Source organism: Salvelinus namaycush, chromosome 16 (genome assembly GCF_016432855.1).
Source record: "Salvelinus namaycush isolate Seneca chromosome 16, SaNama_1.0, whole genome shotgun sequence".
Taxonomy (NCBI): domain Eukaryota; kingdom Metazoa; phylum Chordata; class Actinopteri; order Salmoniformes; family Salmonidae; genus Salvelinus; species Salvelinus namaycush.
Window position 1 is genome coordinate 30,459,174 of NC_052322.1, and position 23,603 is coordinate 30,482,776.

A 23,603-nucleotide genomic window follows, 5' to 3' on the forward strand; every position below is an offset into this window, starting at 1 on the left:
CCTCCCCTCCTCTCCCTGGCCCAGCTGCTCTGGGGGAAAGACACACAGCCAGGGCTCCAGCCCTCTCACAGACCTGCTCCATACTATCAGCTCTAATTGCCTCCCTCTTAGCCCATCTGGCTTTCCAGTGCCACTCCAGTGCCACTCCAGTGCTAAACCAGTGCTAATCCAGAGCCACTCCAGTGCTAAACCAGTGCCACTCCAGTGCTAATCCAGTGCCACTCCAGTGCTAATCCAGTGCCACTCCAGTGCTAAACCAGTGCTAATCCAGAGCCACTCCAGTGCAAAACCAGTGCCACTCCAGTGATAAACCAGTGCCACTCCAGTGCTAAACCAGTGCCACTCCAGTGCTAATCCAGAGCCACTCCAGTGCTAAACCAGTGCTACTCCAGTGCTAATCCAGTGCCACTCCAGTGCTAAACCAGTGCTACTCCAGTGCCACTCCAGTGCTAAACCAGTGGTACTCCATTGCCACTCCAGTGCCACTCCAGTGCTACGTTCTCATCTGCTAGGCTATGATCAAGGCCAATAACACTCCAAATGTTTTAGGTGCACTAACAACATTGGGAGCCACAGATTTAAGGGGTGATATGATGAAAGTAATGGTGATGGGTTTACTATTAGTCCTGTCCACAGGCTGACATAAAGTAGTGCCCAAAATAGGGAATAGGGTGCCATTTCTGTCATTGCCACAGTACTGGTTCTGAGACAGCCATGTCTAGCAGTGGTACTGTGTAGTCAGTGATAAAGTGACAGGTATTACTAATGGGTTACCCACGGCTACAGTGGGTGTCTGTCTCTACTCACCCTGCTCTTTTATCTGTCTGATCTGGCGCACCGTCTCCTTGAGGATGGCACACTTGTCTGGCTTGACGTTGAAGCTGTCGATGTCACCGAGGTTGGCAGAGATCAATTCGGCCAGCTCCTCGATGTATTTAGTCTCCTGCTCCCGCCGTCTCCGCTCACATCTACTGGGTGTACCACTATGTGTTATTACCGGTATTCACCATTATTATTTACAGTTGTTTTACCAAGGTTCTATTCATTAGGCACCAAATGGAAGAATATGGACTGAAACAGAGAGGGACTACCTGAAATTGTACAATAAGAAATGCTTGTATTTGTTGTCCATTTCAAAACGCTTAAAAAATATATATATTCCATGTCCGACTGAATATGACCCTGGTAGTTTTACTACGAAAACGGCCTATTTCCATGTTTAAGGTTACCGAATCTGCCCAGAGTCTTTAATGTGCCGAATGTCAAGTACAGTATAGCATTCTGGGGATGTGGTTCGATCACTATAATAACAATCTTTTATTCTCTAGTTCAGGTACTCTGAGCATTGACTCATCCATGCTTGGACATACACATTCAACCATCCATGACTTTGAGAATGGATTTTCAGACTATTCAAACAGAAACCGGTTTCCAACAGGTCAATGTTGAGCTTAACCCAATATCCCACCCAAATAATCTAATGGTCAAATATTGTGTAACCGGTTTCAATCTGGTTCAAATTGGCTATGTTTACACAGGCAGCCCAATTCTGATCTTTTTTTACTAATTGGCATTTTGACCAATCAGATCAGCTCTGAAAAATATCTGTTGTGAAAAGATCTGATGTGATTGGTTAAAAGAACAATTAGGGGTGAAAAAAAAAATCTGAATTGGGCTGCCTGTGTAGACTTGAGTGTAGACTAGATACTCTTAAGGTGAATGACTACAGCTACTAGTGATCTCCAGAGTCAGTAGTCAGGGCTGACCTACAGTAGAATACAGTAAAAAGGCCACACCCTGTTGTAATTCCAAATGTATGAATAAAAATGTGTATTATCGGACTTGGCAAAATATATTTGTATGTTTTGTCACCAGTCCCCTACTCACCCCAGACCGGGCGTGTCGCAGGTGGAGAGCTTGCGTTTTCGGTTTTCTGAGCTCAGAGGCTCCATGGAGTTGTCCCCCAGTCCGCTCATCGTGTACACATATCAGCACCTGACAGGGACAGGAAACACAAACCCTTAGAGAACAGGTGAGATGATTTGAGGGACGGCCAATAATATGTTAATGTGGCTGTTAGGGGAAAAGACAAACAGGTGTAGGAAACCTCCATATATAAACGCATCTAACCTTATGGCTATTGTTCAAACCCAAAGCCAGACACCCACACCGACATGAAGGAGAAGCGTTATGTTAAATATACATATACAACCAGGGTACTCTTAAGCTTATATTATGCAAATAAGACACTCTTGGCACAATATGAAAAATCGATATTGCATTTAGCATCGTCTGCTTCCTCCTCTCTCAGGGTAGAGTGTGTGAAGGACCGGCACAGACACACACGCACGCACGCACGCACGCACGCACGCACGCACGCACGCACGCACGCACGCACGCACGCACACACACACACACACACACACACACACACACACACACACACACACCCCCCCCACACACACACACACACACACATATATAGCAGGATTAGCAGCGTCTCTGACAGTAAGCCAGGCTGCACGACTAACCCAGTTAAGACAGACGTCTGTCTCCCACAATGCATCACACTCGGTATACAGGAAGTGGGCTGACAAAGGAGGGGGGAGAGGAGAGCGAGAAGTCGGCAGCAGGAAGTCTATGCTGATTAGTCCATTTCTTTACCAGTGACGCTGGGGAAAAGTGAGAGGGGGCAGGGGGAGAGGGAGTGAATGTAAAAGGAGGCAGAGTGAATGAGGTAGGAGACAGAAAGGGAGAGGACATAGAGGGGGGAGATGCAGGAAGAGAGCAGGAGGATAAGAGAGGTGAGAGGGAGGGAGCAAGAGGGAAAGCGGGAGAGTGGGAAGAGAGTGAGAGAAGGAGTGGAAGAGAGAGGGAGCAGAGAGGGAGAAGGAAAAGCGAGGTGAAAGGGAGGGAGCAAGAGGGAAAGCGGGAGAGTGGGAAGAGAGTGAGAGAAGGAGTGGAAGAGAGAGGGAGGAGAGAGAAAGAAGAAAAGGACGCATGTAGACAGGCCCATGAGCTTTGAGTCTCTGTGGTGCACGATCGGGAGGAGAACCACACTCCAGTGCCTTTCTTAACCTTCACAGCAAGTGCATAATTTTTATTCCATTGATTACATGGTTACCCTCTGACCGACATGCATGAAGCCTCTAATGAATAGAAAATAAATCCACCAGAGGGAAAGGAAGCAGTGTCGCCATTCTCTCATTCTATCCATTTATTTTACAGATAGTTTATGTTATAATTATTAGTGGTAGCCTAATGTTTATCCATCTCTGTGATACATATTTTAATTTCAATCATTGCAAGGACATACGATCGGCTTCACAGAAAGACTAAGTTTGACACTACATTATCCCAGCGGTTGACTCACCACCAAATATTACATTATAAAATTCCAAAGATAGCCCACTAGAACAACTCAAGAACAGACGTTCTACCCAGCCTATGCATTCGATCAAGCCTGCTAGTCCGGCAACATCTGTCACACCCTGATCTGTTTCACCTGTCTTTGTGATTGTCTCCACCCCCCTCCAGGTGTCGCCCATCTTTCCCATTATCCCCTTTGTATTTAGACCTGTGTTCTCTGTTTGTCTGCTGCCAGTTCGGCTTGTTTGTCAAGTCAACCAGCATTTTTGTGTTTCAGCTCCTGCTTTTCCGTTAGCCGGTTATTATTATATATATATTTTTAAAAGATTATAAAAATCAGTGCTGGCCAATTGTCAGAGAAGAGAAAATCCCACTGCGAAATGCTTTTTAGACTATTCATTGAAATAACAATCGATGGAAATACATTTGACTGATCATGCTTATTGGTCTATAGGTTCATTTGCATAATTTAGTACTTACTTACTGACTTTATTGTCCCCATGGGGAATTGCAGTGTCATGTACACATTTAAAGTGGCGTTTAAATACAAAACAAAATTGACAATACAACTTTCATAACAGTTACATACCAATAAAAAAAAGAATAATAATTATAATAAAGAAATAAATAAAACATTTTTAAAAAAAAGACTAGCCTGCTGGACTCACGGAGTCGATAGGAACATTAGCCCGAGCTATTTAGGAGGTATATCACACACCTGGCACAAATTATTGTCTAGTTCTGTTTTTACTGCTGAGGGGTGCCCTATACCTGCACCCAGAGGGGAGTAGTTCAATGTCCAGGTACAGGGGGTAGAATTGAATTGGCGCGTGTATACAGTATATTTGTTATGTATTTTATTTATCATGCACGTACAGCCTACAGAGCCTTTGAGCGACAAATCTGTCAGACAGTGCGAGAGCTGCTGCTACAGCAGCATCTCAAACAGAAAATGCATAGGCAACGGAAGGCAACGGAAGGCAAGCTACATCACCGCGTCACACACCACTTTGTAATGAGATGGAGGCAGTAAGAATAAACATATACTTAATTGTTTGAAAGTTGACCATTTTATTACATATGAGGCATGTCTTACCTTCAAAGTAGCGTAGCCAAAATCAGACCATATTCGAAGAGGAAATTCTTTTTATATGAACTTTCTTTCATTGTCCAGTAGCCAAAGGCACAACCCTAGTCATATTAGCAACCCACGCTAGTTGTTGCATATTAGATCTCCCAACTTTCAAAATGTCAAACTGATATTTTCCTCTGTCACATGAAACTGCTTGCTTGTGCTGTGAGATTTTGACAATTGTTTTCCCACTAATCTCACTATGGAACGAACATGCATGCGTACTCTACTGCCTCGTACACTTAAAAAAATTATAGTCTATCAACATTTTAAGCTAAACGTTCTCATCTGTTGCATCAGACTTTCTGCTTTTTAACTTTTTTTAATGAAATACCCCAGGGATCTATTGTCTATTGATCTAGTGAGGGACTTATTTCTGGAGACATGGATTTTCAAAACTAGAAGCTCGAACTGTTTGGGCATAGACCTGTATAGTATGACAGAACTCTGCAGGCTAACTCCGCCCGCTTTAGCAGTTCTATCTTGATGGAAAATGTTGTAATTGGGGATGGAAATGTCAGAATTTTTGGTGGTCTTCCTAAGCCAGGATTCAGACACGGCGAGGACATCAGGGTTGGTGGAGTGTGCTAAAGCAGTGAATAATGCAAACTTAGGGAGGAGGCTTCTGATGTTAACATGCATGAACCCAAGGCTTTTACGGTTACAGAAGTCAACAAATGAGAGCACCTGGGGACACACAGGGCCTGGGTTAACCTCTACATCACCAGAGTAACAGAGGAGGAGTAGGATGAGGGTACGGCTAAAGGCTATAAGAACTGGTAGTCTAGTGCGTTGGGAACAGAGAATAAGGATAGGAAGGATATTGACCTCATCCCGTCAGTAGAGGATGCCTGGTTATTCTTCAAAAGTGCCTTCCTCACCATCTTAAATAAGCATGCCCCATTCCAAAATTTGTTAACCAGGAACTGATATAGCCCGTGGTTCTCTCCAGACCTGACTGCCCTTGACCAGCACAAAAACATCCTGTGGCGTTCTGCATTAGCATCGAATAGCCCCCGTGATATGCAACTTTTCAGGGAAGTTAGGAACCAATATACACAGGCTGTTAGGAAAGCTAAGGCTAGCTTTTTCAAGCAGAAATTTGCATCCTGTAACACAAACTCAAAAAAGTTTTGGAACACTGTAAAGTACATGGAGAATAAGAGCACCTCCTCCCAACTGCCCACTGCACTGAGGCTAGGAAACACTGTCAACACTGATAAATCCACTATAATTGAGAATTTCAATAAGCATTTGTCTACGGCTGGCCATGCTTTCCACCTGGCTACCCCTACCCCGATCAACAGCCCTCCACCCCCCACAGCAACTCGCCCAAGCCCCCCCCATTTCTCCTTCACCCACATCCAGATAGCTGATATTCTGAAAGAGCGGCAAAATCTGGACCTCTACAAATCAGTTGGGCTAGACAATCTGGATCCCTCTCTTCCTAAAATTATCCGCCGCCATTGTTGCAACCCCTATTATTAGTCTGTTCAACCTCTCTTTTGTATCGTCTGAGATTCCTAAAGATTGGAAAGCGGCCGTGGTCATTCCCGTCTTCAAAGGGGGAGACACTCCAGACCCAAACTGTTACAGACCTATATCCATCCTGCCCTGCCTTTCTAAAGTCTTCGAAAGCCAAGTGAACAAATAGATCACCGACCATTTTGAATCCCACCGTACCTTCTCCGCTATGCAATCCGGTTTCCGAGCTGGTCACGGGTGCACCTCAGCCACGCTCAAGGTACTAAACGATATCATAACTGCCATTTATAAAAGACAGTACCGTGCAGCCATCTTCATCAACCTGGCCAAGGCTTTCGAATCTGTCAATCACCACATTCTTATCGGCAGACTCAACAGGCTTGGTTTCTCTATTGACTGCCTCGCCTGGTTCACTAACTACTTCTTAGATAGAGTTCAGTGTGTCAAATCGGAGGGCCTGTTGTCCGGACCTCTGGCAGTCTCTATGGGGTGCCATAGGGTTCAATTCTCGGGCCGACTCTTTTCTCTGTATATGTCAATGATGTCGCTCTTGCTGCGGGTGATTCTTTGATACACCTCTACGCAGACACCATTCTGTATACATCTGGCCCTTCTTTGGACACTGTGCTAACAAACCTCCAAACGAGCTTCAATACCATACAACACTCCTTCCGTGGCCTCCAACTGCTCTTAAATGCTAGTAAAACGAAATGCATGCTCTTCAACCGATCGCTGCCCGCACCCGCCCGCCCGACTAGCATCACTCTAAACTCTCATTCCAGACTCATATTAAGCATCTCCAATCCCAAATTAAATCTAGAAATCGGCTTCCTATTTCGCAAACAAAGCCTCCTTCACTCATGCTGCCAAACATACCCTCGTAAAACTGACTATCCTACCGATCCTTGACTTCGGCGATGTCATTTACAAAATAGCCTCCAACACTCTACTCAGCAAAATGGATGCAGTCTATCACAGTGCCATCCGTTTTGTCACCAAATCCCCATATACTACCCACCACTGCGACCTGTATGCTCTCGTTGGTTGGTCCTCGCTACATATTCGTCGCCAAACCCACTGGCTCCAGGTCATCTATAAGTCTTTGCTAGGTAAAGCTCCGCCTTATCTCAGCTCGCTGGTCACCATAGCAACACCCACCCGGAGCACGCACTCCAGCAGGTATATTTCACTGGTCATCCCCAAAGCCAACACCTCCTTTGGCCGCCTTTCCTTACAGTTCTCTGCTACCAATGACTGGAACGAATTGCAAAAATCACTGAAGTTGGAGACTTATATCTCCCTCACTAACTTTAAGCATCAGCTGTCAGAGCAGCTTACCGACCGCTGCAGCTGTACACAGCCCATCTGTAAATAGCCTATCCAACCAACTACCTACCTCATCCCATATTTGTTTTAGTTTTTCTGCTCTTTTGCACACCAGTATTTCTACTTGCACATCCTCATCTGCACATATATCACTCCAGTGTAAATTGCTAAATTGTAATTACTTCGCCACTATGGCCTATTTATTGCCTTACCTCCTTACTTCATTTGCACACACTGCAAACAGATTTTTCTATTGTGTTATTGACTGTACATTTGTTTATCCCATGTGTAACTGTGTTGTTTTTGTCGCACTGCTTTGCTTTATCTTGGCCAGGTCGCAGTTGTAAATGAGAATTTGTTCTCAACTGGCTTACCTGGTTAAATAAAGGTTAAATAAAAAAAATGAGAAGCATCAAACTGTAGCTCTGTATGTAGTGAAACATAAGCAGTGTTTTTCAAAGATGCTCCCTCCCTCCCTCCCTCCCTCCCTCCCTCCCTCCCTCCCTCCCTCTCTTTCCCTTCCTCCCAAAAGTGTTTCTTTCAAATCTATCCATCTCTGTCAATCTTTCCTAACAGTACAATCTCGTGACTGCTTGTCTGTCTGTACTGTAGCTCATCTTTGCATGAAACTACTAAACTACCCTTCCACTGTCTGACGACAGACAGAGAGAAAGAGAGCAAGAAAGAGAGATGGCTCAAGCGCTCTAATTGCAGAGTGAATGAGGCAGCCCCAGAGAATGGCTGATTAGGAGGGCTGCTGAATACCCCAGGGAAATGGGTCACCTCCAGTGTGGTGCGAGCTGCCTGCCCGCCCGCTTCTCCAGCACAGTGCAGGGTGAAAAGTAAATTACACGCCACAGGCAGTGGGGCCTGTTAGGACACTGGGAAGCAGGGGTGCTGTGGTGGGTACTGGGTACGGTACCGGAGGGGTAGAGGGTGGGACGGGGAGGGGAGGAGGAAGTGGACGATGTCACGACTCCAGAGAGATCTACAATGAGTGTAAGTAAACGTTGATGGAGATGTGGTCCACCTCTTTCTCAATTAACATTCTGCCCACTTCCATTTGCCAAGGGTTGTGACCAATGTTCTCTCTAATATTTTCTGGCACTGAGCATATTTCAGGTCTGCTGAGCACAAACCATGAACCTTGTGAAATTTCTGTGCAACTTCCTGCGCTCGTTTACTGCGAACACTGAGGCTGTATCCGCTTTGATTTACTGTTTTGGTGGCCAAGTAGGCTACTGTGGCTATTTGATCATAATGTAGGCCTACCACAAAAAACTATGGAGAAAATGCATTACATAACATATTAACATGTAAATAGCGGTTCTGTAATTCAGCCTACAGTAGCAGCCCTAATATGTGGTGTTCAATGTAGGCCTACATTCCATGAGACTTTTGAAAAAAACATGCAGGGATTGACATTAATCTGTTTATCCACTTGTCCTTCAGACTGAACATTTTGTTGTGGTGTTTGATGCAAGAAACCCCTTTACAAAATAAAAGTCATTATTATTCCCATACCATTATTACAGAGAATCAGACAAATTATGCTACCCTCTACCTATTGGTTACAAAGCGTATTCAAGCCTGTGTCAAAATACAACACTGCCCCTTTAAGACATAAAAAAAAACTCTTTACCTGACTCGCTTTCAAAGATGGCTAGAAATGCTCTTGTAGGAAGCAATCACTCCCACATTGCTGACTACAAATCAGCTATAACTGGGCTAATAACTAACTAATTAGCAAAGAAAATGAACAAATGTGCACACGTGGCTACATGCAGCTCTTGCCTTGATCTCAAAACAAGCACATAATAATCGCGACCACTCATGCTGTAAAACAGTCTGGTTCAAAGTGAATGGCACAAATCCATATATGGAAATGGTCTATTTGCATATTCTGTAGGTCTGCTGCAGCTCTGAGTGGTTATGGCGCACCGGTCTGTGTAGAGTACAGCCCTGAGTGGTTATGGCGCACCGGTCTGTGTAGAGTACAGCCCTGAGTCGTGCCTGTCAGTGCAATAGAATCCTACTCAGATGCACTCTGCCTCATAGTTAGTTTTAGTTAGATACTAAGTCTTGCATATTTTGTTTTGGTATGTTGCATTGAAAGTGGCTAATATTGTGTTGATTCAATCACAATTCCCACAGTAAAAGGAAACGTTGATAGGGTTAACTAATGGGGAAAACTCTAGAAAGTTGAGTGAAGTTCAATCTCGTGCTTCTCTGCACGGGCTGATATTTCTTCTGCGTGGCAGTCCCTGGGAAGCTGCGTGCAGCTTAGAGGGAACATTGGTTGTGACTCAGCAAGGCTAAGAGAACTCCAGAAATCCCTGAGGTTGAGCCACCTCCTTGAACTGCTCTCCAGCATACCAACCAACCAAATAACCAGCCTGCCAGCAGCCTAATGGTCCCATAACACCTACATGGCACTGGCTGAAATTGAAATTAGAGACAAAAAAAATACTTGCCCATGAACTCACCTCTTCAGCAGAGTATAAATGATGAAATCCAACGTCATTGAACTTCACATCCTGCAAGCCAAAAAAGGAGAAAAGAGTAAAATATGGCATGGAATTCATTGATGTACAGCAGCTGCAAACTGTTAGGGTATTGATGCAGTTTAGAGACGAAATGTTTATGCAGATCGAAAGAGAGAGAAACAGAAGGAGAAATACGAGAGACAGACAGACAGAGAAAGGGTGCCCAGGAACAGTGCTGGAGATGTAGCCAACATTGTAATAGCACGACTGTGTGTGTGTGTGTGTGTGTGTGTGTGTGTGTGTGTGTGTGTGTGTGTGTGTGTGTGTGTGTGTGTGTGTGTGTTGAGAAAATTAGCATGAATGATTTAGGGTGGAGGATGGGGCCCAAACGAGCAGCTCTCTCATGACTGATGATGTTTGTGTGTTTGAGAGCCATTAGGCAGCTGTTTACAGGCATGACGCTATGCAGGCAGAGGAGGAAGGGAGGGGGGAGGGGGGAAGGAGAGAGAGAGTAGCGTGTGTCGTGTGCATAGGTAGGTCTGAGTGTCTCTTGATCATGTGTCTGTGTATGGGAGCCAAAACGTATTACTGTTTACCCAACCCATGGTATGACACTTTGCAATGAGGACTTTGTACTGAGGGATATTCTCTGACTTCCTACTCAATCAGATCAGTAACATTAGCTGTGTGTGTGTGTGTGTGTGTGTGTGTGTGTGTGTGTGTGTGTGTGTGTGTGTGTGTGTGTGTGTGTGTGTGTGTGTGTGTGTGTGTGTGTGTGTGTGTGTGTGTGTGTGTGTGTAAGGTAGCACAACAAGTTCAGTCAGAAACAACAAGAGAGAAATAGAGAGAAATAGTCTCTGTTTCTCTCTATCTCAGTTCTGACTCGAAACAAAACAGCCTCAAAACAGCCTCCCACGATAACATGAGTCATATAAAGAATGACCCAGTGCAACAAACAAACAAGTGTCTAGAATGGCTTACTGGGCAGAGACAGAGAGACAGGGAAAACACACGGAGGTAGAAAAGGAATAATAGAAGCTCAACTATATATGGAGACTTCTCTTGGCCCGTCTACATTTATGTCTCAACAGTGTCCGACTGAGCTCTGTGACTTGATATTGTAATGAGGTATATCTGTACAATACTATATCTGTACTAAAAAGCACTATCCGTTTTTTTAAAGGAGTCAAGCAATCTCCACTGATACCACCCATTTCGAATGCATTTTCACCATGAGAAGCACACCATCAATGACCTACCTACCTACACTAATGGTTTATAGGATTTCACTGCAAAAAGAGGGGCTACAGTACATTACCTTTTTAGAGTTCAATTGGGTCTCTCTTATTTTCTGAGTGAAAATGAGAGCCCGTTAACGCAGAGCGACCTGAGCATGGCAACAAGGAGAGGGTTAATAATGGCCACTGGTTCCCTGTCCATTTAAAAACTAGCCTAATGCTGGGAGAGACAAACAGACGAGACAGACTGAGGCTTCCTTGTTTCAGATAAGTGTCTCTCTTCTTGTTGTTTTTCGGGTGCGAGAGGGGGCGAGCAGGCAGGTGGGCGGGCAGGGGGCGGGGCGGTGGTTTGTGGTTAGCGGGGGCAGGGAGTTGTGAGGCTAGGTGATACAGACAGAGACAGCCAGACCCATTTTCATAATCTCTGTTGACAAAACAGAAGAGCAGCGCGGCCTGGCCAGATCATGTAAACTCCAGTAGGAACACAACAGACAGACCTGCAGTCTACAGCCATGCTGACGTTTAGCTCACTGCTCTGACAATGACTGGCTGTAGTCAGGTTGGTGACCTCCACCACTGTAATTAGCCCACGCTGGGACAAAGTTAAGAAAAATACATAATATATAATGCATTGGGTAGATACTAGAGAATGGTTGATATACAGGACTGACTGAGGCATCATGGGTAGAGGAGTCTTCCTGCTGATCTAAGTCAGTGTGGCACGATGCAGCAGAATCCCAGACTCACCTGCAGATCCCCCACTCCTCTTCTCTACCCTCTCCTTTCCATAACCATCCTTCTCTCCTCCCTATCCCTCTCCTCTCCTCTAAATAATATCCTTCTCTCCTCCCTCTCCTGCCCTGATTTACTAATCTCCTCCCCTCCTCTCTCAATACCACCTCTGTACTATAGACATAATCTACCTCAACCCCACCTCTTCCTACACCACCACTATCTCTCTTCTCCATAATCATCCATCCCCCGCCTCCCCTCCTCCTGTGTGTGTGTGTGTGTGTGTGTGTGTGTGTGTGTGTGTGTGTGTGTGTGTGTGTGTGTGTGTGTGTGTGTGTGTGTGTGTGTGTGTGTGTGTGTGTGTGTGTGTGTGTTGCTGTCACCTGCAGACTAGGGTACAGATAAATGCTTTTTCTCTGTCTCTATGGGAGGCAGAGCAGGGGGAATAATTTGATTTCTCCTGCTGTCTCCCCAGCAGCCTCTTTCTCGCTCACTCTCCACCTTTCCATCTCAGCCTCTCTCCTTTCTCTCTCTCCACCTTTCTCTATCTCCACTTCTCTCTCTACCTCTAAATCTGCTCTCCCTCGCTCGTCCCTCTTTTTACCCCTCTACATCTCCCACCCCCTGCTTTCTCTTGCTTAAACCTGTACCATTGAAATTCAATATGACAAATCCAAAATGGCTCCCAAAGCAATGGACCTGCGCTCTAAATTACCATGTCCGTTCTAGTTGCTCAATTTCTATGGTCTGGTCAGGGGGATCAGAAAGAATGTTGTGTTCCAGAACAGATGAGCAAAAAGAAAAAACGTATTCCACAACACCAAAAGAAAACATTTGAACTCTGTCTACAACAAACTATAGTCCACCAAAACAGGTAACCATACCAACAGCCGTGTGATGACATGTGACTCACCTTGTGACGGAGCCTAGAGTGGACGAGACAATTTCTCTCCTGCAGATAATGGTCCTGGACTGGTCTACTGGTATTCTACCCTGGAGGATATAGAACACACACACACACACACACACACACACACACACACACACACACACACACACACACACACACACACACACACACACACACACACACACACACACACACACACACACACACACACACACACACACAGAGAGATAATAAGCACTTCTGCTGGACATTGCATATTTGTTATGTTCATATTGGTGGATAACAGGGCTTGGTATTAATCAAGTTGTTAATGACAGCCCAAGAAACAGTATTAACATGAGGAGCAGAAGACATGAGGGAGGCAGCCTGGGTCTGGGTCTGAGAACAGGGACATTTCACTGTGTGCTTTCAGTTAGAGAACGTGCACACACAACATCCTTATTCTGAAGAAGGATGTTGTGATATGAGTTGGAAGGAAGTCCAGAAGTATTAGAGCGAGACTATGACATGGTGACTAGACCAGCCACACGTGTGTCCGCGTGTGCATGTTCATTTTGTCCATCCACACCAGACGTGATCATGACACGCAGGTTAAAATATCAAATCCAACTGTGAACTAACTTTATTAATTTGGGGACAGGTCGAAACACACGTGAAACTAGGGCTGACCCCATTTTGTCGACTGGTCGATTGTTTGGTCGATAGGCTGATGGTCGACCGGTCGAGCAGTGGCAAATACATATACAACAATTATGGCACAGAACAGGAGACACCAGTCTGATTCACGATTGTCTGAGTGGACTAATCCATTGCTGAGGCCGCAGGGATGGCAAACCAGTATCATCAGTAGTACATTTACAGTTAATTCCCATCATTTCTAATCTACATTTGTGTGGTTATGGTCATTTCTGTTATTGCGTTCAATATATTATTATTCCAGTCTTACCGTTGTCATTTTAGGAGTGGACACGTTGTTTGAAGAGCGCACACCCTAGGCTACATTTGGTTTATTTCATTTTGTTTGGAGCGCTCCTGTCAATCTTGAGTAAGGACACGCACCTGATTATACATAGAAGTATGCCTAGGCTACCTGGCCTGCACACAAATGTAGGCCAATAAATGTGCCCATTTGGGGATCTGATAGTATTTCTGATTATCTTAACTCACCATCCCTGTGGAGATTCTCTCAGATTCTCAAGTCATTTTTTCTTTGCCTCTAACAGTAAGTAAACAACCGTAAAATCGCCCAACCCTAGAGTGTACATGTGTGCATTTGTGAGCGCATGCCTGTGTGTGTATGTTTGTGAGCGCGTGTCTGTGTGTGTGTGTGTGTTTGAGAGCGCGTGCCTGTGTGCCATGCATCATCCAGCCTGACCGTTGGCTGCACCCCATGATGAGGACCAGATGGGGGCTGTCAGTGGGTCGCTAGTTTGGGTGATGTATGGGCCCTCACAAACCAACAAAGGCCCTCCTTCAGCCGATGTGTTTCCTACTAATTGAGAGGGGAGAAAGATAGAAAAGGAGTGAGAGAAAGAGTGATTGCTTAAACAGAGTGGATTTATGGCATGTCTGTGACAAAGGGGAACTTCCAGTGAGAGTTTAAGGGGCGGGGACAGATAGGCCTTCAGTGGGATCATTAATGTGTCATTGTGCTCGTATTAGTAAAGCCCTTCAGAACAGCGCAAATAATACTAGTTAACTGCATGTGGTGCTTGTATAAACGTTAGGACTTGACTATAAGAGCATTGAGAATGAGGTTAAGATGCATTGAGTGTGTGTGTGTCAGCTCATAGGCACCGAGGCACACTCTCGCCGAGGCCTTTTCCAGTCCCTCTCTCCTGCCCTCATCTCCTCTTCTTACACTCTCTTAGCTCGTTCTACTTCTCAATTGCACCTTGCAGAAAAGAGTGCCTTTGATTTAACTATAAAACAGACTGTGTGTGTGTGTGTGCGCACGTGTGTATGTGCATGAAGCCGCTGCAGCAGCATATAACCAGACAAATCGCAAAATTATTCACATCATCTCACCTTGGTCTCGTTAAACAAACACCATTAATGTCCAAAGTGATTTTAAGACAGATAAATGATTGTTCCCCTCAATAATTACAGTCTTTCCAGTGGGTCTGCCTGTCATCCACGTCTGGCCTCAACAACATAGCCCAAGGCTCAGCTAAAGAATGGAGAGAATGTGGAAGAGGAGGGAAGGAGGAGAGAGAGATGACTTGGATCGTTTACGTTTGTCTATCCCATGTGTAACTCTGTGTTGTTTGTGTCGCACTGCTTTGCTTTATCTTGGCCAGGTCGCAGTTGTAAATGAAAACTTGTTCTCAACTGGCCTACCTGGTTAAATAAGGTGAAATAAAAAAATGAATAAAAAAATCTCAGACTGGGACTGAGGGGAAATCTGGAGAGTCAATTGGAGAGTCAGACAGTAAGTGGCAGGCAGGCTACAGATGCAACAGGAAAGCACGGTCTGTCTGTCCCTGGAAAGGAGCCAGTGTTAGAATGGGAAGATCAGTCTCAGTCAATGGAAGTCTATGTGCTGTTTACACCTGGGAGTCTTTCTGCAGTGCGTATGCAGAGCGAAAGGTGAAGCCTGTGGCATGATGTCGCATAACGGCAGGCACACCCTCATTCAAAACACATTCATACCATAACAACCACTTATGGTCCCGTGTGGCTCAGTTGGTAGAGCATGGCGCTTGCAACGCCAGGGTTGTGGGTTCAATTCCCACGGGGGGACCAGGGTTCAATTCCCACGGGGGGACCAGGATGAATATGTATGAACTTTCCAATTTGTAAGTCGCTCTGGATAAGAGCGTCTGCTAAATGACTTAAATGTAAATGCAACTGTAGCTTTAGGGCAGAGCACATTTGTGTAGCGAGCAAACTACATAGGAAGAGGGGCCAATGATACTCTAGCACATACAGTAACAAACTCACCCATTCTGTCTCTCTGCTAACTCACTGTTTGTTTATTTTTCTCATTTTCCTTCTACCTCTTTCACTGAGTATTTTTTCCCTGTTCCCCTGTCCATCCCTCCCTTCCTGCATTCATCTCTTTCTTCTCTCCTTCTCGCCATCTCATTTCTGTCCTTTATAGTGGAACTATGTATTTTTCTCTTTTTGTCGGTCTTTCTGTGTTCTCTCTGTGTTCTAGCCCAGAATAAGGGAGACAGTGTCTGCATCAGCCAGCACACACAAACAGCCCAGTAAGGCCCACATACAGCTACACTGTGTGTGTGTGTGTGTGTGTGTGTGTGTGTGTGTGTGTGTGTGTGTGTGTGTGTGTGTGTGTGTGTGTGTGTGTGTGTGTGTGTGTGTGTGTGTGTGTGTGTGTGTGAGAGAACTCTGGGTGACTCTGCTTTAGCTGAGCACCAGTCCCCTCCAACTGAACCGGCACTTACACACTAGCAAAATAGGAACCAAGCCACATCTTGGCACCTCGCCTCCCCTTAACAAATCACAAATAAAAAAATGTCCACAGCCCAGCTCAGCTCCACAAAAGCATTCTTAAAATCAATGCTCTCCCCCGTTCATAAAAACGGACCACTGACTCTCAATTCACCACACGAGACGTGGGTGACCATCTCCATGGTACTGTGTCCCTAATTCCGGCCAATCAGAAAGGGAGTAGCAACATTTGGCGAGACAGTTAGTGCCTTCATTGGATGCTTTTCTTGAGTAGTCTATTCAGTGTGAACAAATGAACACTGCAGAGAGCAAAGATTTGATTCTGACTAACTCCATGTTTAGAACAAACACGATTACCAGAAGAGCCACTCCTATGAGAAAGAGCAGGGGGAGATAAAAGGGACTCAAAACTGGTCCCAGATCTGTATGTGCCTTAGTCAACTTTTCTGACCGTCATTGCTATGCCATAAGATCTGGTCTAGGACCTGGTTAAAATAACTCCTCTCTCCCAGGCGGTCCTGAGAACAGAAATAATGCTGCTAGCAGGCAGCAACCCAGGGTGTCTATTTTGGCTGCCATCAACCATTTACACCATTTACACCATCCATTTACACTGCATTCAGAAAGTATTCAGACCCCTTCACTTTTTCCAAATGTTGATACTTTACAGCCTTATTCTAAAACAGATTAAATTGTTAATTCCCTCATCAATCTACACACAATACCCCATAATGACAAAGCAGAAACATGTCTTTACATGTTTTTGCTAATTTATTACAAATAAAAAAACCTTTACATAAGTATTCAGACCCTTTACTAAGTACTTTGTTGAAGCACCTTTGGCAGCGATTACCACCTCGAGTCTTCTTGGGTATGACGCTACAAGCTTGGCACACGTATATTTGGAGAGTTTCTCCCATTAATCTCTGCAGATCCTCTCAAGCTTGTCAGGTTGGATGGGGAGCGTCACTGCACAGCTATTTTTAGGTCTCTCCAGAGATGTTTGATTGGGTTCAAGTCCCGGGATCTGGCTGGGCCACTCAAGGACATTCAGAGACTTGTCCCGAAGCCACTCCTGTGTTGTCTTGGCTGTGTGCTTAGGGTCCTTGTCCTGTTGGAAGGAGAACCTTCGCCCCAGTCTGAGGTCTTGAGCACTCTGGAGCAGGTTTTCATCAAGGATCTCTCTGTACTTTGCTCCATTCATCTTTCCCTCGATCCTGACTTGTCTCCCAGGCCCTGGTGCTGAAAAACATCCCCATTGCATGATGCTGCCACCACGATGCTTCACCATAGGGATGGTACCAGGTGTCCTCCAGGCGTGAAGCTTGGCATTCAGGCCAAAGAGTTCAATCTTGGTTTCAGAGTCCTTTAGGTGCCATTTGGCAAACTCCAAGCAGGCTGTCCTGTACCTTTTACTGAGGAGTGGCTTCCGTCTGGCCACTCTACCATAAAGGCCTGATTTGTGGCATGTTACAGAGATGGTTGTCCTTCTAGAAGGTTCTCCCATCTCCACAGACGGACTCTGGAGCTCTGTCAGAGTGACCATCGAGTTCTTGGTCACCTCCCTGACCACGACCCTTCTCCACCGATTGCTCAGTTTGGCCTGGCGGCCAGCTCTAGGACGAATATTGGTGGTATTGTGTGTAGATTGATGAGGAAAAAAAGTGATTTAATCCATTTTAGAATAAGGCTTTTCCACAAAGTTTGCTGCTATGGAATACTGAAGTATAATTACAAGCATTTCATAAGTGTCAAAGGATTTTATTGACAATTACATGAAGTTGATGCAAAGAGTCAATATTTGCAGTGTTGACCCTTCTTTTTCAAGACCTCTGGAATCCGCCCTGGAATGCTGTCAATTAACTTCTGGGCCACATCCTGACCGATGGCAGCCCATTCTTGCATAATCAATGCTTAGAGTTTGTCAGAATTCGTGGGTTTTTGTTTGTCCACCCGCCCCTTGAGGATTGACCACAAGTTCTCAATGGGATTAAGGTCTGGGGAGTTTCCTGGCCATGGACCCAAAATATCGTTGTTTTGTTCCCCGAGCCACTTAGTTATCACTTTGCCTTATGGCAAGGTGTTCCATCATGCTGGAAAAGGCATTGTTCGTCCCCAAACTGTTCCTGGATGGTTGGGAGAAGTTGCTCTCGGAGGATGTGTTGGTACCATTCTTTATTCATGGCTGTGTTCTTAGGCAAAATTGTGAGTGAGCCCACTCCCTTGGCTGAGAAGCACCCCACACATGAATGGTCTCAGGATACTTTACTGTTGGCATGACACAGGACTGATGGTAGAGCTCACCTTGTCTTCTCTGGACAAGCTTTTTTTCCGGATGCCCCAAACAATCGGAGTACAATCCCTGTACCTTTTGCAGAATATCAGTCTGTCCCTGATGTTTTTCCTGGAGAGAAGTGGCTTCTTTGCTGCCCTTCTTGACACCAGGCCATCCTCCAAAACTCTTCGCCTCACTGGGCATGCAGATGCACTCACACCTGCCTGCTGCCATTCCTGAGCAAGCTCTGTAATGGTGGTGCACCGATCTCGCAGCTGAATCAACTTGCTGGACTTTCTGGACTTTCTTGGGCACTCTGAAGCCGTCTTCACAACAATTGAACCGCTCTCCTTGAAGTTCTTGATGATCCGATAAAGGGTTGATTTAGGTGCAATCTTACTGGCAGCAATATCCTTGCCTGTGAAGTCCTTTTTGTGCAAAGCAATGATGACGGCACATGTTTCCTTGCAGGTAACCATGGTTGACAGAGGAAGAACAATGATTCCAAGCACCACCCTCCTTTTGAAGCTTCCAGTCTGTTATTCGAACTCAATCAGCATGACAGAGTGATCTCCAGGCTTGTCCTCATCAACACTCACACCTATGTTAACCTGTTTGGCGTGCAAGCCCGACGTCGGTACACTTATGACAACAGCCACTTCAAGTGCAGGGCGCGAAATTCAAAAGATATTTTTTTTTAATATTTAACTTTCACACATTAACAAGTCCAATACAGCATATGAAAGGTACACATCTCGTGAATCCAGCCAACATGTCCGATTTTTAAAATGTTTTACAGGGAAGACAAAATATGTAAATCTATTAGCTAACCACGTTAGCAAAAGACTCCACTTTTATTACTCCATCAGTTTTTGACTCCATCAGTAGCTATCACAAATTCGGCCAAATAAAGATATAAATAGCCACTAACCAAGAAACAACCTCATCAGATGACAGTCTGATAACATATTTATTGTATAGCATATGTTTTTTTCGAAAAATGTGCATATTTCAGGTATAAATCATAGTTTACATTGCAGCTACATTCAGAAATTGCACCGAAAGCAGCCATAATATTTACAGACACCAACGTCAAATACCTAATTACTCATCATAAAACATTTCTGAAAAATACATAGTGTACAGCAAATGAAAGACAGGCATCTTGTGATGCCAGACAATATTTCCGATTTATTAAGTGTTTTACAGCGAAAACAAAATGTAGCGTTATATTAGCTTAGCACAATAGCCAGAAACACTTGGGCGCCGGCGACTACGACAGATATATGAAACAACATCATAAAACGGGTCTTACTTTTGCTGATCTTTCATCAGAATGTTGAACAAGGTGTCCTTTGTCCAGATGAGTCGTTGTTTGGATTCAGAATGGCAACTTTCTCTCTCCATTTAGCAAGCGCGCTAGCCGGGTTGCACGGATCTCTCCATGTAAACAAACGGAAGAGAACGGAACACGGCAAAACTCCCGAAAAAATTTCAATAATCTGATGAAACTATATTGAAAAAACATACTTTACGATGATATGGTGACATGTATCAAATAAAATCAAAGCCGGAAATAATAGTCGCCTATAACGTCAGCAAAACAAAAGGCAACCCCACTGTCCAAATCGCGTTCTTCAGAGTACCGGAAATGGGGTACACGTCATTCCAAGAGGATTTATTCCATCCCAGATCGAGATAATCACCTCATTTCTTCTCTCACAGCCTTCTTGACACCCAGAGGAAGGTGTATGACGTGCATGTATACTAATAGCTCTTGTGCCCATTTATAGGCAGGAAGAGGAAGAGAGCATCGATTTCAGACTTTGAACTTCCGGGTCAGGAAAAGTGCTGCAGAATGAGTTCTGTTTCACTCAGAGAAATAATTCAAACGGTTTTAGAAACTAGAGAGTGTTTTCTATCCAATAGTAATAATAATATGCATATTGTACGAGCAAGAATTGAGTACGAGGCCGTTTGAAATGGACACATTTTATCAGGCTACTCAATACTGCCCCTTGCAGCCATAAGAAGTTAACGAGAGAATCACTATGATGTCAGCTGGTTCTTTTGTGGCAGGGCTGAAATGCAGTGGAAATGTTTTGGGGGGATTCAGTCCATTTGCATTGCAAAGAGGGACTTTGCAATTAATTGCAATTCATCTGATCACTCTTCATAACATTCTGGAGTATATGCAAATTGCCATCATACAAACTGAGGCAGCAGACTTTGTGAAAATTAATATTTGTCAATATTTGTCATTCTCAAAACTTTTGGCCACGACTGTACATATACAATTTTTTTTTAAATAGGCCTTTGCATGAGTCATCCCTTCCAAGAACCTACAGTACATACCGCAACCCTAACCTAACTCAACAGTCAAGTTATTTATATACAGTGGGGTCCAAAATTATTAAACCCACCATTGGTGAGTTCTATTTTCCTGTTATCTGACCATATCACTGCCTGGAGTTTGCTAAACGGCAACGGCATCATTAACCTTTTTATTTTATTTTTTTGTCCCCAATTGGTAGTTACAGTCTTGTCTCATCGCTGCAACTCCCGTACGGACTCAGGAGAGGCAAAGGTTGAGAGCTGTGCTTCCTCCGAAACACAACTCAACCAGGCCGCACTGCTTCTTGACACAATGCCCACTTAACCCGGAAGCCAGCCGCACCAATGTGTCAGAGGAAACACCGTACACCTGGCGTCCGTGTCAGCGTGCACTGCGCCCGGCCCACCACAGGAGTCGCTAGTGCACGATGGGACAAGGACATCCCTGCCGGCCAAATTCTCCCCTAACCCGGACAACACTGGGCCAATTGTGCGTCCCCCATGGGTCTCCCGGTTGCAGCCGGCTGCGACAGATCCTGGACTCGAACCCAGAATCTCTAGTGGCACAGCTAGCACTGCAATGCAGTGTCTTAGACCACTGCGCCACTCAGGAGGCCCCACATCATGAACTTGACCAAGTAGCAGGACATTTTTGACAAAAACCTGGTTGCCTAAAACTTGGCCGCGAGTGAATCTTCCAGCAAGACAATAACCCCAAGCACATATCAAAATCCACAAAGAAATGGTTAATTGTCCACAGAATCAAAATTTCACAATGGCCATCTCAGTCTCCGGACTTGAACCCCATTGAAAACATGTAGTTTGAATTGAAGAGGGCAGTCCATAAGCACAGATGAAGGTTATCAAGGAACTGGAAAGTTCCTGTATGGAGAAAGATACCTCCCAATGTGTTCTCCAATCTCATAAAACAGGGTGATGGAGTATTGAAAACTTTTAGAGATTTTTTTTGTGTTACTTGCTAAATAAAATCTCTTTCTCTGAGCAATTGAATTAATATAAAATAATATAATATTTTCATTTTTAGAGCATACAATATAGATCAGTATTTGCATTATTTATTGCATAGTCTTTATCTTTATCAAGGGATTGAATCATTTTGGACCCCACTGTATATACAGAGAAGACTCCAAGTGTATCTATCAGTCCTAAGTAGCGAAACAGTTTGGAGGTAGAAACTCTTCTGCAGAACTAGAATAGTTTTGTAGTCAGATATTACTGTTGTCATCCTACACGCAAAAGGAAAAAGGTCTATCCACAACAGGATAGACCTTTGTCATTGAGCATATCTACAATCCGATTGGCTAGTTTACTAGCCACCTTGGCGTCCCAATAAGGTTGCAACTGGAGTTCAACTGTCACAAGAGTTGCTGAAGCCACTGACTGCGGTCCAAACTAATCCAGTGTGTAGAGTAGTGCAACAATAGAACTGCACTGAGCCAAACCTGAGGCTAGCTATTTGCTGAGCATTTGAATGTGCACAGTGCTGCTAGTGCCAACACCTGCACTGTTACAGACTGAGGAAAGCGGGGTGGAGAGGAGAGAGAGAGAGCGAGAGATTAACTGTTGTAGGAAGGGACACATTCCAGTGTGTAATTTGGGACTGTCTGGCTGTAAAGTTGCTCAGGAGCCACAAGCAGAGCCGAGATAAGATAAGGAGGGCAAAAACACACATGTCCTCAGCTGTCACCTTCAGCTGAACCCTGAAGAACAACAACCGAGAGTGTGACGAAACACGTGTCGAGCTTGTGTGTTTGTGTGATATAACACACATCACCTCTATCACCTAGGTGAGGCTTGAGGTAAGAGCCAGACAACTTCTATATCATATCATAAACGAAAAGAAAGGGTTATCAAAAAACCAAGTTGAACTTCATGAGTCATGTATACATAATCCTTCCGTACACAACGTCTAAGTGTATTGTGTAGCAAGCGTACAGTAAAGCCTTGTAAAGACATGACCAGGCAACAGTGTTACACATAGCTTTCCTTTTGCTTGCACACTGAGGGAAGGATGGGAGAGGGTAGTAAGAAAGGGAGAGTGGGAGACAGAAAGAGAGTGATTGAACGCTGTAATTTAGGGAGTAAGTTAACGATTCGCAAATGGAGAAAAAAAGGATAATGATATTCCTCCCTGGGAAAATTACCCAGTGTCCAAACATTCTGGTGAGCCTATTTATAATATAATTAAGCATATGCAGGCGGGCGGCTGTTTTATAGCTCCATGGGTGGTGTGTGTGTGTGCGCGCGTGTGTGTGTGTGTGTGTGTGTGTGTGTGTGTGTGTGTGTGTGTGTGTGTGTGTGTGTGTGTGTGTGTGTGTGTGTGTGTGTGTGTGTGTGTGCGCGTGTGTACACAGAAGGCTACTCAGACCTCATTACTGTAATAGGTCAATCAATAAACCACACCCACCCCCATAACCCTGCCCTGATGGTCACTCTGCTGCCATGGCAACAGAAGAGAGACATGTCAGAAAGCATCAGAGCGATAGGAACTCTCTCTCTCTCCCTCTCACTCTCTCTCCCCCTCCCGCCCCCTCCCTCCCCCTCTCTCTGTGTATTGTCTTTCTCTCCGATCTTCCACCTAACAGTTAAACCAAACTAAAGTCACAAACTTTAAGATATCAGAAATCTGCTTTCCAAAATGCCACCATTACCCTACATTCCATTTACACCTGAGTGAGACGTTAGAGAGAGCATCAGACAGCGTTGTGTAACATTGTTATTTCACTAGTTAAGCATAGTTGTGTCACTGATGAAATCACTTAGGATTTGCCACGATCCAAAGTTTCTCAGAATTTAGGTTATTTAAAGAGCAGTGAGCTACACTACATCTTTCTAAAGGGATTAACAGAGTATCCTAACCTGCCTCCTACAGCCTAGCATT

The 23,603-nt window shown here is 44.7% G+C and overlaps 1 protein-coding gene across 1 annotated transcript in view; it reads right to left on the bottom strand.

The window, feature by feature from the left end:
- Positions 1 to 23,603, bottom strand: part of LOC120061306 (nuclear receptor coactivator 3-like) — a 102,407-nt gene that overhangs the window by 19,324 nt on the left and 59,480 nt on the right. The window contains exons 2-5 of the mRNA XM_039011018.1: positions 12,682 to 12,761; positions 9,799 to 9,849; positions 1,888 to 1,995; positions 808 to 968 (exon numbers count right to left, since the gene is read on the bottom strand). Coding sequence (XP_038866946.1) covers positions 808 to 968; positions 1,888 to 1,976 — 250 coding nt within the window. The 5' untranslated portion in view covers positions 1,977 to 1,995; positions 9,799 to 9,849; positions 12,682 to 12,761. The remainder of the gene's footprint in view (positions 1 to 807; positions 969 to 1,887; positions 1,996 to 9,798; positions 9,850 to 12,681; positions 12,762 to 23,603) is intronic.